Source organism: Lycium ferocissimum, chromosome 12 (genome assembly GCF_029784015.1).
Source record: "Lycium ferocissimum isolate CSIRO_LF1 chromosome 12, AGI_CSIRO_Lferr_CH_V1, whole genome shotgun sequence".
Taxonomy (NCBI): domain Eukaryota; kingdom Viridiplantae; phylum Streptophyta; class Magnoliopsida; order Solanales; family Solanaceae; genus Lycium; species Lycium ferocissimum.
The window spans coordinates 26,613,065-26,629,738 of NC_081353.1; the positions used below are offsets into that span (position 1 = coordinate 26,613,065).

General features: G+C 35.8%; 1 protein-coding gene across 3 annotated transcripts; it reads left to right on the top strand.

Moving 5' to 3' along the window:
* Window positions 1-1,042: 1,042 nt before the first annotated feature.
* On the top strand, window positions 1,043-13,272 carry LOC132039969 (uncharacterized). 3 transcript variants are annotated; one of them, XM_059430535.1, is made up of 10 exons: window positions 1,043-1,359; window positions 3,602-3,669; window positions 4,646-4,707; window positions 4,810-4,959; window positions 6,066-6,242; window positions 6,569-6,781; window positions 9,361-10,961; window positions 11,649-11,711; window positions 12,008-12,077; window positions 12,436-13,272. In XM_059430535.1, exons 1-10 carry the CDS (start codon window positions 1,166-1,168, stop codon window positions 13,081-13,083), a joined length of 3,246 nt encoding a protein of 1,081 aa, XP_059286518.1. In that variant the 5' UTR covers window positions 1,043-1,165; the 3' UTR covers window positions 13,084-13,272. The 3 variants fall into 3 exon arrangements, with proteins under 3 accessions (XP_059286518.1, XP_059286519.1, XP_059286520.1); XM_059430536.1 differs by lacking the exon at window positions 1,043-1,359 and having other exon boundaries at window positions 4,659-4,707; XM_059430537.1 differs by lacking the exons at window positions 1,043-1,359; window positions 3,602-3,669; window positions 4,646-4,707; window positions 4,810-4,959 and having other exon boundaries at window positions 6,130-6,252.
* Window positions 13,273-16,674: the final 3,402 nt, after the last annotated feature.

Consider the following 16,674-nt stretch of genomic DNA (forward strand, 5'->3'; position numbering starts at 1 on the left):
GGAAGTGAGGTAGGCAGGGTGGGGGTGGAAGTTGTTGGGGCAAGCATGTACTAGGTGGGATTTTGGTGTGTTTTTATTGATCTGGAAAATATTTTTGGATAATTTCAGTAATATAAAATCCAGCATAAAATATTACATCCACGTCGCCATATTTTAAATTTACAACCGCATGGCAGTGTTTATACATACGGTATACCACATTATACACTTACTGTAGATAATGTATAAACCTTCTATAAAAGTGTATAATAATATATAAAAGGGCCGTTTCAGGTAATATTAGAAATATGAGCCATTTCGGGTAAATATTTTCTCCAAATAAACATAGAGTGTTATTTTGTTTTCCCTCAAATTTTTAAGAAAAATATTTTCTCCTATTTTAAGAAGATATTTTTAAAGATATTTAGTGCTACCAAACAAGGGAAAATAGAAAAACATTTTCCGAAAAACAGTTCCCATCACACAAACACACCTAAATTGCTATTTTAGAACGTAGAGGGACGAATTAGAAAAACCTCCCATTTACGCATACGTGATACGTCCATCTCTTTCCCTCCTTATTTCTCGAATTTGGTGCGTAAATCCAGCATAGACACACTACTTCTCCAATCTAGGCCAAAGCATTGATTTTTCTCCATTCTATAGCAAATTCCCCCCCAAAAAAATCATCACTTAATGGAAACCTTCAGCAAGCAACTCGAGCAGATACAAACATTATATTTAAAGTAACAATACAGTACAATAGGTGACAACCATCCAAACAAGCAGCGGTGAAACCAAAATTTTCGCTAAGAGGGTTCAAAATACGTAAAAGTAATAATATTTCACAAAGGGAGTTCAACATCTACTAAATATACATAAAAAATAATTTTAACCATACATAAACAATATAATTTTTCGCCAAAGAAGGTTCATCATACCTGGCTCCGCCCCTGTCAAACAAGTTGTTAAAGCCAAAGAGCTCATTTGAAATTTCATTAAAAAAAACAAGGGTAAATTGCCACATTTTAAAACTTACAGGAGCAAATTCAAAAAACTTTCCTATTTACACACAGGTCCCTCTCCTTCCCTCCTTATTTCTCGAATTTTGGCGCGTAAATCCAAACCCTAAAACTTTGATTTTCTCCCAAAAAAATCATCACTTCAATTAGCAAAATCCTTAAAAATGGAAACTTTCAAAGAGCAATTAGAGCAGATAGAAACAATTTTATCATCGAATAAACAGTTAGCTTACTCAACGTTGCTTCATCTCCAGCAACAATCCGGTACTGATCCTTCTCTCGTTCGATTGCTAGCCGATTCGTGTTCTATTATCGTGCCCTATATTATCGTTGACATCTCCGATAACGATGAGGAAATGTGAGTTTCTTCAACATATCTTATACTCCCTCCTGTTGTCCGCTTAGCTATTTGCATACTCCTTAAGAAAATACTAAATCTTAGGCTAAAATAGGTAATTTGACTAAATTACTCCTAATTAAATAGTCTCTTGAGCCGAGGGTCTTCCGGAAATAGCCTCTCTATCTTCCGAGATGAGGGTAAGGTCTGTGTATATTTTATCCTCTCTAGATCCCACATTGTGGGATTTCACTGGGTATGTTGTTGTTGTTGTCCGCTTAGCCATTTGTACACTCCTTAAGAAAATACTAAATCTTAGGCTAAAATAGGTAATTTGACTTAATTACTCCTAATTAAATAGTCTCTTGAGCCGAGGGTCTTCCGAAAATAGCCTCTCTATCTTCCGAGATGAGGGTAAGGTCTGTGTACATTTTACCCTCCTCAGACCCCACATTGTGGGATTTCACTGGGTATGTTGTTGTTGTTGTCCGCTTAGCCACTTGTACACTCCTTAAAAAAATACTAAATCTTAGGCTAAAATAGGTAATTTGACTAAATTACTCATAATTAAATAGTCCTATAACTTGGCCGAGGGTCTTCCCCAAATAGCCTCTCTATCTTCCGAGACGTGGGTAAGAAGTCCGTGTACATTTTACCCTCCCCAGACCCCACATTGTGGAATTTCACTGGGTATGTTGTTGTTGTTGTCCGCTTAGCCATTTGTACACTCCTTAAGAAAATACCAAATCTTAGGCTAAAATAGGTAATTTGACTAAATTACTCATAATTAAATAGTCTCTTGAGCCGAGGGTCTTAGGAAATAGCCTCTCTATCTTCCGAGATGGGGTAAGGTACGTATGCATTTTACCTTTCCCGGACCCGCACATCGCGGGATTTCAGCTTCCGGGTATGTTGTTGTTGTTGTTACTTCTAATTAAATAGGTATTGAAATTTGATCGCTTAACACTTACTTCCCCCATTCCATAATAAGTGACTTTTTAAGTTTATGCATACCCCTTAAGAAAGTGCTCACTCCTACAAAATTAGAAGTATTTTTACTAACTTACCCCTAATTAAATGCCTAGAAAAAGAAAAGCTTAATGATTCTTGATTATGTAAATAAGGGTCATTTTGGAAGAAGGAGATCAATTTCTTCTTGAAATCATAAAGCACCACTTATTTTGAAATAAAATGAAAAATCTAAAAAGTTACTTATTATGGAATGGAGGGAGTAATAAAGGTAAATCTGAAAAAATAAGGTTAATTTTTTCTTGATTTGGTAAGTTGGACACTCTTTTTTTAAACCAAAAAATAAAGGCTAAGTTGACACTCTTTTTCAACTGGAGGGAGCACATTTTTGGCTTTTTGAGAGTCAAACAAGAAAATCTTTGACCGGGGTTTATTTGTTTGTCCTTTAAATATTTTAAATTGTTAATTGTTGTGACTCATAGTAGAGTACTTCTTATGTAGTTTCTAACTATGTAAATTATTTTTCAAAAAAATTTAGAGATTGTATGTTCGAATTCACATTCAAAATAAAGAAGTTTGACTCTCGAAATTCGAACTATGTCATATTTATGTGATACAATTCGGATTCCGAGAGTCAAATACGAAAATTTTTGCCAGCAATTTATTCGTGTGACCTTTAAATATTTTAAATTGTTAATTATTGTGATTCATAGGAGAGTACTTTTTATGTAGTTTCTAAATATGTAAATTATTTTTTCAAAAAACTTAGCTAGCGTTTGGCCGTAGATTTTGGATCAGATTTTGAAAATCTATCTTTAAAAATCTGTTTGGCCATAGATTTTGGATCATATTTTGAAAATCTGTCTTCAAAATATTTTCAAGTTTTTGGATTTTTGGACTTCCAATCACAAAACTTCAAATTTTTTTTGGGTAAAATGCATGTCCAAACACAACTTCAAAAACTCAAATTTTCAAGTTTCAAGTTTCAACTTCAAAACCTATGGCCAAACAGGAGCTTAGAGATTGTATGTCCAAATTCACGGTTAAAATAAAGAAGTTTGACTCTCGAAATCCTAACTATGTCATATAAATTGGGACGGACGGAGGCAGTAGTAGTTTAAAAAATTAGTTAACTTTTACACTAGTAGTGTGAATTAAGTTGTTTGATTGTTCAGTCTTTTTTACATTGACATGTGTATGAAAATTGGACATTTTTTTGTTTCTTTCTAAATTATTACATCTTTGCTTTGATAATTTCAAAAGCTGATGTGGTTTTGGTTCCTCAAAATTGTAGTGCTGCTCAGGCTTTGAAGTGCTTGGGATTTATGATATACCATCCATCTATAGTTGAATCAATCAAAGGTTCTTTCTTTTGCCTTTTTTATTTTTTTAGTATTCTCTGTTTTTGGTTAGTAACAACCCCTTGTAGTTGCTCATGTGAACTCTCAAAGGAGGCATCCTAGGTTAGTTCCTCCATTTCAAAATGCTGGATGCTTTAAACTTCAGGGCTTAAATTGACCAATTGTAGGAGTAAAAATTAGATGTAGATAAAGTTGTTCTTTGAAAATGATTAGAGATTTAGCAACCTCATGACACAGAACACACAACAAAGTTCCCACAAGTTGGAAAATATTAGTCCCATTATTAAAGAGGAGGTCAAAACTTAGCGTACTCGACTATCGAAATGTGTGAAGTGACAAACACTTCGGGAGAGAGATTAAAACGAGAAAAACTTCTATTTCTGGATCAGTTGGATTTAAGGAAGTACAACAACAGCAGCATACCCAGTGTAGTCCCACAAGTGGGGTCTGGGGAGGGTAGGATGTACGCAGACCTTACCCCTACCTTTGTGGGGTAGAGAGGCTGTTTCCGATAGACTCTCGGCTCGAAAGAAAAGAAAAAGATTCGAAGCATGGTATCCATAAAAATATGGCAACATAATAGTAAGATAAAAAGCAAATGAAACAATAGATTACTAATACATAGCGAGGAGAAGAAACTACGCGATTACTTACTAATACTACTAATAATAAAAACAATCAGCTACCTGCTAAACTTCTAGCCTAATTCGCGACCTCCACACCTTCCTATGTAGGGTCATGTCCTCAGTAATTTAAGGAAGTACAAGATATAAGGAAAAAAAGTTCACCTTGAATTCTTGCCAAATTTATTAAAGAAATAAAGCAAGGCGAATATGTTGAAGCTAACGAGTATCTTTTTTTCTTTTTCTGATGTTATTCATACAAAGCTACATGTATGAGTTATTCATTTAGTGCTACTGTGCAAGTATTCTTGGGATAGATTCAGAATTCTGGAGCTAATGTATGACTAAATTTAGGTGATGATGCCAGGGCTATTGTTGACTCTCTCGTTGAGGTCATTACAACCACCAAGATTAAGGTATTCTGAACTTCTTGTGAGGCAACAAAGTAGTGTATGTAAGACAGCCTTTGCTACGAAATATGCTTCGAGAATTTGACTTGTAGCTATTGTTAATTGCAGTCTGTTTGCAACTTGGGTGTCTGGTGTATATCAATGCAGCAGTTTAACTCATCGCTTTTAGATGCAAATTTCCAGTCTTTGCTGAAGGCAATTACTTATGCCCTTGACAATCCTATTGGTTCTCTTTCAATCACATTTGAGGCGATGCAGGTATAGCTGGTTACATTGTGCAATGATATGTCTAACTTAATGCTGTGTAAAGTCGGGATCTTGTCAGGAGAGTTCAAACTCTTGTTGCTACTGCCTGCAACAGCATACACGTCAATACTGGTTGTGAAATAGTCATGGAACTTAGAAGTGGAGGAACAACTCTTTCAAACATTTGTTTTATGAAACATTTGTATGAGCAGGATTTATTCAGAGACATATATCCGGGATAAAAAATAGTTGTCTTTTGAATTTGTATCTGGTGTAAATGCAGTGTCATGGAAAATATGGAGCAATATATGAACTTTCTAGAAGAGATAGGAGATTTGTAGTTTGTCGTGTCAGTGGTGGTAGTCGGGCTTTTGTATCCTGTACCATCTTGGTACTTTTTTTTGTTTTTTTTGTTTTAATAAAATATTAACTTATCAAAAAAAAAAAAAATTCTTCTAGAATGTAAAAGGAAGAAACTTCCACTTGAAATCGGGATGGTCTTACTGCTTCTTAAGACATATGTGCTGAATAAGAGTCGTTGCCTTCTCTTTTACTGAATAACAGACAAAAACTATGTAGCTTTTCCCCATTTTTTTATTAATTTGGAAGGAGTATAATGTCTGTTTTTGTTGAATACAGCTTGGATTATTCTCATGATACTGTAATGAGAAAAGAAATAGAACGAGATAGCTATAAAAGAAATAGAACAAGATAGCTATAGTTTTATACCTAAATAGTAACAGAATCAGAATTACAACACAACAACATACCCAGTGTGATCCCACAAGTGGGGTCTGGGGAACAGAATCAGAATTGCAATATAAAAAAAAATTGTTCTGGACTCCTCTTTGTACATTATAGTCTATAAGTCAAATGTGCGACGGATAATTTTGGATTTTCATGCATATATAAGAAATGATCAGGAGTAAGAATACAGTGTGGTTTTTTAATATGTAACCTTCAGCTGAATACCTGTATCTACACACACACATGTATATATATGTTACGTATGTATATGTGAGTGTGTATGTGTGTGTTTGTGTATATTTATCTCAATTATAAATCATTACCGCTGGTACATGTCATGTCTGGTTATCTCTGTGATTATACTACTATAGGCTGTAATGAAGTTGGCGAGCACATCAGCTCAAAATATGAGAGCCATGTCAAACATATGGGCTCCTTCAGTCTATAGAAGACTTGTCAGCGGCGATAAAAGGGAAAAAGACATTTCAGAACGTTGTTTACAAAAAATCTCTAGTGTGATATGTCCTCCACCAGAAATTCTCTCTAAGGTAGCAGATGGTATTTTCTTCTTATATTTCTTGTCTGTGTTAATCTGCTTTGTTTCTTATGTTTCCTGAGGAGATAAAAAGTGTGCATCTACAGTATTACGTATATCAACCTAATCTACAGAATAAAAAGCTATCAGTAACTAAATTTTACCATGTTCGTAGAATTACTGCATGACTGATCCACGTAGCACAGTCAAAAGTGTATACGTAAAATATGAGGGCTTTTTATAAAAGGCTGACATTTTTATTTGTAGAAGGGCTATAATTCATGTTAACTCTTAGGTGATATGTTTTATCTAACTTTTTTTCTTATGCCTCGTAAACAGGCCCTTGTCATAGATTTGAAGAAAACTTTGCTTTTGACGATGGAGGAGCTGCTGAACCAAGGCTTGAAGATTCAAACTCTACAAGTATGGGGATGGTTTATGCGTCTACTTGGACCTTATGGAATGAAACATAAGCATTTGGTCAACAAATTACTTAAAATTCCAGAACAAACTTTTACGGACCTTGATCCACAGATTCAGAGTGCTTCACTGGTATGCTGTTCATTCATCTAAGTTTGACACATCAATTCCAGATAATTAATGTGACTTGGTCAAGCAAAAGTCTGTCCTAGTATTTGATTTCTAATCATGGGATTCAATAGCCGCTGACTATTAATGGGATATGTCCAATCCTCAATCCTTATTTATGAGTACCTGCTGAAAAAGCAGTAGTTTGTTTGCACTACAAATACTGCATCACTGACACTGTTAACATTTCTACCAGACTCTTAATATTAAAATGATTATATCAACATTATATGATGTCAATATCCTAGCTTATAATTGTTTAATATTTACAAAACTTTTATGAACATTGATTAGCATCTACCTATGTTCTGGTGTTAACAGTCAAGTGGCCAACCCAAATTTCTGCATTATTCTATTTAGTTGGAAATTTCTGTTCTTACAGTCATTTCTTAGCTATCAAGAAGATAATCCAATGTGATACCTCCCTTCCTTAGATCGCGTTCATAAGCTTAGTACATTGGGCTGCCCTCTTTAGTTAAGTAAATTCTTATCTTTTAGATTTGCTTGCTCGAATTAATAAAAAGCTTATGAAATTGAAAGTTAAGAAATAAATTCTTCTGATTTTGTTAGATTTGTTCGGTTGAAGTAATAGAAAAAACCTATTAAAATGAACCAACTTTAAGTAATGCTTTTACCAAGGTACAGTTTGCAAATCCATCCATGAATGATTGATTTGAGAGAGCATTCTAGAATTTCATAAAAGAGATCAAGTTTATCATTACATCCCCTTGGGCGCGGCCCTTCCGCGGACCCTGTGTTAATGAGGGATGCTTTGGGCACCGGGCTGTCTTTTTTTTTTTTTTTTTAAGAAAAAAAGAAAATTCACGAGTAAATGCAAATTCAGCCATTAATAATTGATTTGAGAAAGAACTCTATTATATTATCCTGATAAATCATAAAAGACAGTGAGTTCGTCAATTGAATTTGAAATTCTTTTAAATTAACCTTCTACTATTTACTTATTGTGTTATTCAACTTTTTACTTAAATAGCATACTTGTATTTTGAGTGTCACATGACAAGTTTGGTGTAAGAAATTTTTTCCTCCTATAGCACATATCAGGGGTTATCTGAATACCATACAGTTTTTATTAGCTATAGTTTGGAGACTACTCAATTTGTTATAGTGCCATCAAGTCTTTTACTTTCTTTTTTTTTTTGGCCAAACCCATGGGGGGCCCCTAGTGGTCGCCAAAATCTTTCACTTAAACACCTCAATTAAGCCTTGTTTCATTTAGACACCTATGGTAGGGCCCGACTGTGCCATTTAGACACTTTTTGCTGACTTGGCATAGTTAGACACCTATGGTAGGGCCCGACTGTGCCATTTAGACACTTTTTGCTGACTTGGCATAGTGAGTGTGATACACTCATTAGTGGCGCGTGAACGACTTTATTTAGTCAATTTTTATTTTATTTTTTCTCTTCTTCTTCTTCTCCTTTTTTCCCACCATTTCCCCAAGCTTAAACTCCTTCAACGGAGGTTCTAAAATCATGTGTTTTATCTTCTTTCCTCACCTTCATTGTTGCCACTATTTGCACCTTTTGATACGATTTTTAAGAAACCCAATTTCTTGCTCTGTCTCCTAATAAAAAGAAAAAGAAAATCAAAGGAGTTCATCAAAACACCATTAATGGGTTCTTTAGAAAGCTTGAAGATTTAAAATGGGTCTTTATTTGATGAAAATTTTGAGAAATTAATGTTGGGGTTGTCTTCGGGTCTTTGTGGGGAATCTTTAGATGAAGTTATAACAAATTTGGAGGAGTTTTTCTTGAAATTTTGGATTGAAATCATGGTTGGAACAAGAACACACATGAAGATGGTGAAGAACACCTTTTGTGGTAATAATGTGTAGCGTTTAGAAAATAGATTTTTTTTTTTTTAAAAACTACTCCCTCCGTTTCAATTTATGTGAACCCATTTGACTAGGCACGGAGTTTAAGAAAATAGAGAAGACTTTTAAACTTGTGGTGTTAGATGAGTCACATATATTTTATGTGGCTATAAATCATTGCATAAAGGTAAATTATTTCCAAATATAGAAAGAAGTCATTCTTTTGGCACGGACTAATAAGGAAATAGGTTCACATAAATTGAAACAGAGGGAGTATTAGTTTTTACTCAAAATTTATTTTTTATATTAAATAGTTTTTTCTTATAATTTATTTTAAAATTATTATTTTGCACTAAATGCCACATGTCCTCTTTTAATTAGTCATTATGCCACGTCACTCGCGAGTGTATTACACACACTTTGTAATTTTAGTTGATTGTCAAAAAAGTGTCTAATCGGAACAAATTCAATGTAGTCTGAGTGCTCAATGGGTACAAGGCTTAGTTGAGGTGTTTAAGGGAAAGATCTTGGCGACCACAAGGGGTCCCCGATGGTTTTGGCCTTTTTTTTGTTGCAGGAAGTTCAGCACCTTGTGCCATTTTTCCTAATTGTTTTATTTTTCAAAAGAAAAAGCAAATAGAGTGCTTCCGCTAACTCAACTTATTGAAAAACTGCGGTATGTTTAAAAATGGATGCCTTATTTCTGCAGGTTGCCTGGGAAGGTTTCATTGATGCTTTAACCTGCTCACAACTTCATGCTCCAGAAAGCAATGCACTTGTAAAGAATTCTACGGATCAAACGGTATTCAAAAGAAGTAATCCAACTGAATCTGATGGGTTTTCCAAAAAGATTAAACTTGTGATGACGCCCCTGATTGGAATCATGTCTAGTAATTGTGATGCATCTGTCCATGTATCCTGTCTGAATACATGGTCTTATTTTCTGTATAAGCTCGACAATTTAGCCAGCTCCAGTTTGGTGGTTAAAACAGTTTGGGAGCCCATCTTGGAAGTTGTCATCAAGGTTGGACCTGTCAATAAAAATATATGGTCATGGAGTTTCTGCATTGAGCTGCTCGATAATTTTATTTCAGCAGGAAACAAAGATGTAAATAGTAAGTTAACTGATCAGAAAGCTGATCGGTTATTTATAAGTTCCATTGCGAAACTTCCAGAATCTGCAAAATGCTCATGGAAGTACTATCCAATTAAATGGTCACCTTTGGATCTTGGTAACTTGGAGTTTTTCCTAAACACGATTCATCGTCTGATCACGAAAGGGTCAAATATTATTCTGTCCCATGAAGTCAGGACAGTGATGTACGATGCTGCCTCAAGCTTGTTTCGATCTCTTCTGACATCTGTTAAACATTTCTTGAAGTCTGACCTTATAACTTATGACGAGGTTATCTTATCTTTGAATATGATGTTAAAGTTGTTGAAGAGTATATATGATAAGATGCATTCAAGGGATGGTGGTATAGATGATCTGCTACCACTTTTACTTCAGCTTTTGGAGGCTTTCGTTGAAGAATTAGAACCATCAACATTGCAATCCCCTCTTTACAAGGTGGCACTAGACTTAAATATTGAGACGTCAGAGCCAGTCTATAGATTCAAAAGTGCAAAGATACCAGATATCTGCTTTATGAATTATAAGGAGAAGGTATCACCAGTTGCATATATTACTTTTCTGTATTTCCATGCAGTGACCAAGTCAACAATGAAAGCACCTGATTATGACATAGTCGAAGGGATACACAGATATGTCAAGTTTTTGCTATCTTCATACGAACCTTTGGAAATTCTCCATCTCTTTGTTACTTTACTATACACAGAGAAGATGCCTCAATGGTTTGAGATCTGGGTAGCTCTGGCAAATTGTCTGAAAGATTATTTAGATAATAATAGCTTTCTCTCACCTGGTTATGCTACAATAATACATTTTCTGTGCTATCCATTTGCTGCATCTTCTTTCTCTAATGTGCATTTCAGCCTTCAGCAAGTTATTGGAGTATGGAGACCACTTTATGTTTCTCTTAGTGGGGCATCAGAAATTGGTTTTCCTACTCTTACTGAGGACCTGTACTCAATGTTCTGTTCATATTTCAATGAAACATTGACCAATGGTGATCTTGTCACTAAACCTCAGTCAAGTGTAAAGGGTCAGGATATTGGTGCTCTCTTATTGTTTGGAGAAGCGATGATATGTGCTGTAGAACAAGCTTCTTTGACAGCAAAATCTAAAGATAAAGAGAGTGAAAGTTGGAGATCCGGCAATATCAAGAGTAGCTTGGAATTCGCTTCCTGGTGAGCACATGCTACTATAAAATTTCTAGTTACTGGAGCAATTACTATGATGCCCTTGAGGTGGACTGATAGTTTAGTAAAAGCAAAGTCCTCCTGCCAAGTCAAAATATGCTGCTCCATAGAAAACTTAGAACTTACAAATTCATTAAAATGTGCTTATGCAATTGGAAGCTCTACAGGTGAGATGATTTGGTTGAAAAACAGGTGACCAATGTGCTTCATAAAGAACACTTGGGAGTTTGACAGCCTTATGAGTTTGACAGCCTTATTTTGATTGCAACTCTATTTTTCGTTTTCCTCCATTACTTTGTTAAAGTAAATGACCAGTTTTCTTTTTTTCTTTCTTTGCACCTTTGCTTTCTGAGTAGAAGCCAGCAACACTATAACATGTCTGGGGATAAGTTGTTAATGGTGTCCTCGGCAAATATCACTCATGTCAGAAAAAAAATATTGCAAGTCTTAAAGTGATACAAACGGCACTGTCATGTACCATCTGCTTAAAAAAACTTTTTTGTCGATCAATAAACTTAAGCAAGAAGACAGTTGATGAAAGAGTAGGAGATCAGGATTTGCCTGCATTTAGTGACTTATTTGATAATTGAAAACTGTGGAGTAGGCTTAGATAAGCTTTATTCTGCACGTACTTCAAATATCTACATGTTTCTTATGCATCCACTGCTTCTGCAGTTTCATGAAGCTATCTTGGGTAAAGGATGAAATTAATGCATCAACCAGCCTCATTTCCTCAAGGTAATGACTCCTCCTAACTTACTAGTTTCTTCAAGTTAATTACTTGTATGGTCATCCAAGTATTGAAATTTACCTAGTAAAGTCACTTCTATATCTCTTATAACAATAAAAACTCATGTTTGGAGTTATATCCCACAAAATCACTTTAGCTAGAAAAGTCAGTTTTCTCACCGGAAAAGCCTCGGGTATTTGAACTGCTACTCCTTTCAAGACTCAAGAATCATTTTTCTTAAAGCTGACTTTACTAGGTGATTTCCAAAGATGTGTACCATATGTGCTAACTATGTTAGTTTCAGGCTGCTATCGTCACTGATTCACTTTATTGATTGCTTGCACCTGGAGAAGGATATAACATTATTCATTGAGGTTTGTACTTAAGACTCTCTTCTGTATATACATCTGTGGTGCCATTAGATCCTATTCTTGAGGTGGAAAATATGTATACACTATTCCTATAAACTATGTTGATATGTTATTCTCAAATTGTGAAGAGCCTTCGCCATAGTTTCTCCATTTTCTTCCTTTCCATTCTAAGGTTGCAAGTCATCCCATGCATCATCATTCCATCTTCTAATTATCTCTCCAGTATGTGTGCACTCTAACAATTGGATGATCAGAAGGAAATAGAGACGATTAGCAACAGTATAAAGCTATTACGTAATTTGTTTTCGTGCGTTTCTCTGCTAGTACAGAGGTTTAATTTCTTTATCACTCCTCTCATCAGATTATGACCAGTACTCTGCTACTGTGGTTGTCACATTCCGAAGCTCAAGACAGCAACTGCAAAGATCAACTTCAACAGTTATGGATTCAAACACTGAACTGTTTGCAGAAAACGCGACCAATAATAAAATTCAATTCCTCTTTTCTTCAACTCCAAGAGCCTCTTCTCGAGAAAACTCTTGATCATCCGGATCCCATCATTTCCAACTCTACTATTAACTTCTGGAATTCTACGTATGGAGAACAGATCAAGTTAGATTACCCTCAAAGCTTACTTTCAATCCTCGACAAGCTGTCAAGGAAAGGAAAACTCAAACTCTGCAAAAACAGCCCTTCAGCCAATGATAAGGACATTTCTAATAGATACAAGGCACCAACAACACTGCGTAGGTGCTCAAAACGAGTTGAACTCATGGAGGGGAATGACAAAATGTGTTCAAGTTCAAAACGAAGACATACTGAGCTGACTGAGCATCAAAAAGAAGTGAGAAGAGCACAGCAAGGTCGGGGAATGGATTGTAGCGCACATGGTCCAGGAATCAGGACATATACCAGTGTTGATTTCTCTCAGGGAAATGAAGAATCACAAGAAAGCCAGGACATTAGAGATGCAGACTCCATATTGGAAATGTTGCGCAAACTTAATTAAAAAACTTTAGTTCAACTTTATACAATGTTGTAACTTTAATGTTAATGCTTGTATATATATATATATATATATATATATATATATATATATATATGTATTTTGATCTTCGTCTCTGAAGCTACTTCATTCCGGCTCCGACCTGTTATTCTTTTCTCTACATATTTTCATTAAGAGTTTCTGCTATGAAAATTGTCTTCATCAAGATTTGCTCATCAGTTGCTCCAACATTCTTCAATCCTGTGTTGTCCTGTTAAGGTTTTTCAATCTGATGTTCTTGAACTTTTAGGCGGTCTTTTATCTTTTAGGCGACTTGACTGTATAATTCATTTTACATTGTCGGTGTATAGAAGTCAAACTCATTTTACCAAAGTAGTCACGAAGTTGAAGTCGAACAACATGGTGCTCTGAAATCGGTCTTTTAGTTCACTGTATGACTCACTGGGTCAAGGGCTCAAGGCCTGTACATGAAAACTTCCTAAACAAGAGTAGAACAAGATGGTAAGTATTAACATTACAACAAGAATAGTGAAAGATCTACTTAATTCTCAGTCAAATAAGTAATTAAAAGAATTTCAGAAAATTTACTATTAAAATTGCCAAGTAATTCTTTCCATGAACTTGACACCAAAATAGGAGATTTCATCAATTCAAGTTTCATGCCTATCACTTGTGTATGATTAGTGAAATAAAATCTTCAATTTCTAAGAAGAACAACATTTGAACCCAAAATGTCTAGGGGAAAAAAAGAAAAACCAAAACGTCCAAAACACCAAATTCCATAATATAAAAGACTTTTCGATGAAGTAATATGTTTGTTAACTTGTAAGTTGTAACCTCTATACAATGACAACAACATACCCATTATAATCCCACCAAATGGGGTCTGGGGAGGGTAGAGTGTACGCAAACCTCTTTAATTAGTTAATTAATGTTTCATTTATTTTTCACCTTTAAGCACCTAAGTATTCCAAATCAAATAGTCAGATTATTCGAATTTGCACAAGAAAGATCCATTGAAGAGCAGAAAGATCAACTTAATGGAGTATTACAGGGTTAATTTCATGGATAGGTCACTCAATTTTTAAATTATATTTTGCAATGAAAATGCCTCTCAATATCATTTAAGTGACATAAAAAGTCATTAAACTATATTTTTGCAACAAAAAATTCATTCAATTTTTATTTAAATATCATTAAAAGTTAGTAAGAGAAATCAAAGGAGACATTTTCTATAATATTTAAGCAAATCTGAGTGATTTTTATTATTAAAAGATAGTGACTTTGGTGCAATGAAGTGGTACTCAACTAAAAATGCTATATAGAAACACTCCAGAGAGTATGGGTTTTAGAACAAATAAAAGTATAATTGAATATATGCGCTGTGAGTTTAGTTAACATAAAAAGAATAAAATTGAGGTGAAGTTAGATGAAATTGCAATCCTACATGCAAACCATTAAGATATTTAAGCTGGATGTTATAGCGCCCATAATTTTTCTAGTTGTCTTAAGGATTAATTACAAGGGCAACAAGCTCAAATTCATTACTTCATGAGCCAAAGAGGGCCCACGTGGTGTAAAATAGTTGAGTTAAGGTCATCATTATTTTATGCTATGGTTTGAAAGTGTATATTAGTGTCTAAATATGTGGAATAACAAAAAAATTGAAGAAAATGTCATATTTCAGGATTGGGGGATGCCAGTGCATTTAGCTGCTATGGCAAGTGAAAATTGTCTAGTGAAAAGTTGGTCAACAGTGAAATTATGCCCCATGGGCCATGGCAGCTCTATAGCGCAAGAAAGTTTCTTAGAGCCTGTTTGGATGTCACGACCCAATCCGACCTGGTATGACCCACACTAACTCTGGTGGTAGAAGCCAACACACAAGTCATCTACTCATTCAAGTCTATCTTTATATTAACCAATTCAATCAGTTATTATTCATTCAAGCATAAGATAATCAAAATAAGTCACACCATCAATAATGAAGTAAATGCGGAAGTCCTAACTATTACAATTTCCCAAAATTCGAAAGTCACCGTACAAGGACTCTAATCTAAAACATGTCTAAGGAATGAGATCTGTCTAACAAATAACCATAATGTCCAGAATAGGAAATAGACATCATAAGAGGAAGATTTTCGGGCGGCACAGCATGTGGATAGAAACTCACCCTAAATGCATAATAACCCGCCCCGAACGCTAGTGCGAGGGAGAATGCTTGAGTCTACGTATCTGTTTGCACTCAAAAGATTGCAGCTAGGTAGTATCAAGACAAACATTATGTAAATTGGATATCATAGGCCGACTAAGATTAGTATCATGCATATCTCATAAAGTCAATAAAAAATAAACAAACAACAAACAGAAATAAATAAAACCACAACAAGTCAACCAAGGATAAGCACCGATCGAGTCATCCAAAATATCAAGGAGACTCGTCAGCAGGCTCAGCACCAGGAAATGTCACCGGCCCAGACGGAAGTGAGCCGCGACGAGCACCCAGGCCTACGATCGAACACCATGGCTTTCACTCCCGCTACGTACTAAACAACTTGGTGGCCAGCTTTGGTGATATTCCATTGATGCCGGGTCGCGGTAGCATTTATACGATAGATCTTATCTCGGGAATTCACATGAAACGTGCGTGTGGATATGTGTGTGGGGTGTGTGCTTCGAAGGATGACAACGCGGACCAACGGTCACCCCGTACGTACGTTACTTAAAATTAAGGGACAAACGAAAACGTCGACGACCCCCGGTATATATACCTTTGTCTCAGAACCTCTCGCTCGTTATAGACAAAAAAGGACGGAGACGAGGAGCCGCGCGTGCCCGTATATATTAAGTAGCCAGGCATACCCCGAGCTAGGCTCGGTCGAGAATAGACTTCTTGGTGGAAGCCCGGAAAGAAGGTCTGCGGTGCGGCTCACTCGGCTAGCTAACCGAACTGCCAGACATGAGCATAGCGTCTAAGAAGGGCGATCGATCTGAAGTAATGTCTTGAGTATGTAAAGGCGTGTATGATACATAATAAGTATAGAAGACATGGGAAGAAAGTAAGCGCATGTGCTTGCCTGTCTTGGGCGGAATCATGCATACCTTTACCTTTTAAACATATTACACGTACATACATAAGCTTTCTAAATCAAATAACATCATTAGCCGAATCGATTCATGTCGCTACGCGCCCGTATGGTGGTGCTTGCCAGTGCCGTATAGACACGGTGTTACTTATTATTATCCATAAGCCGCCATTCTGCCCGCGTGGTAGGTAATTTGCCCCGGCCCGTATGGGCACGGATTAATCATCCGTAAGCGCCCGTCGCTCATCGTGGTGGTGCTGCCCGGCCGTATAAGTAGCGGTGTAATCATCATAACATAAAAAAGCGTCATAAGAGCCCAATCAAAAGCTATGACTCTGTCAGGTAATAAAGGTGGTAACCTCCCGATTATATTATGGAATAATGTGACCGTCATATCTGCCCTTATGAAGGAACTAGCATTATGAGGTGAGACTATCAATGAAGATTACATCAGGGAAGACATAGAATATGATCATAATTCTCATAAAAAAAGCGTCAAATTATACAC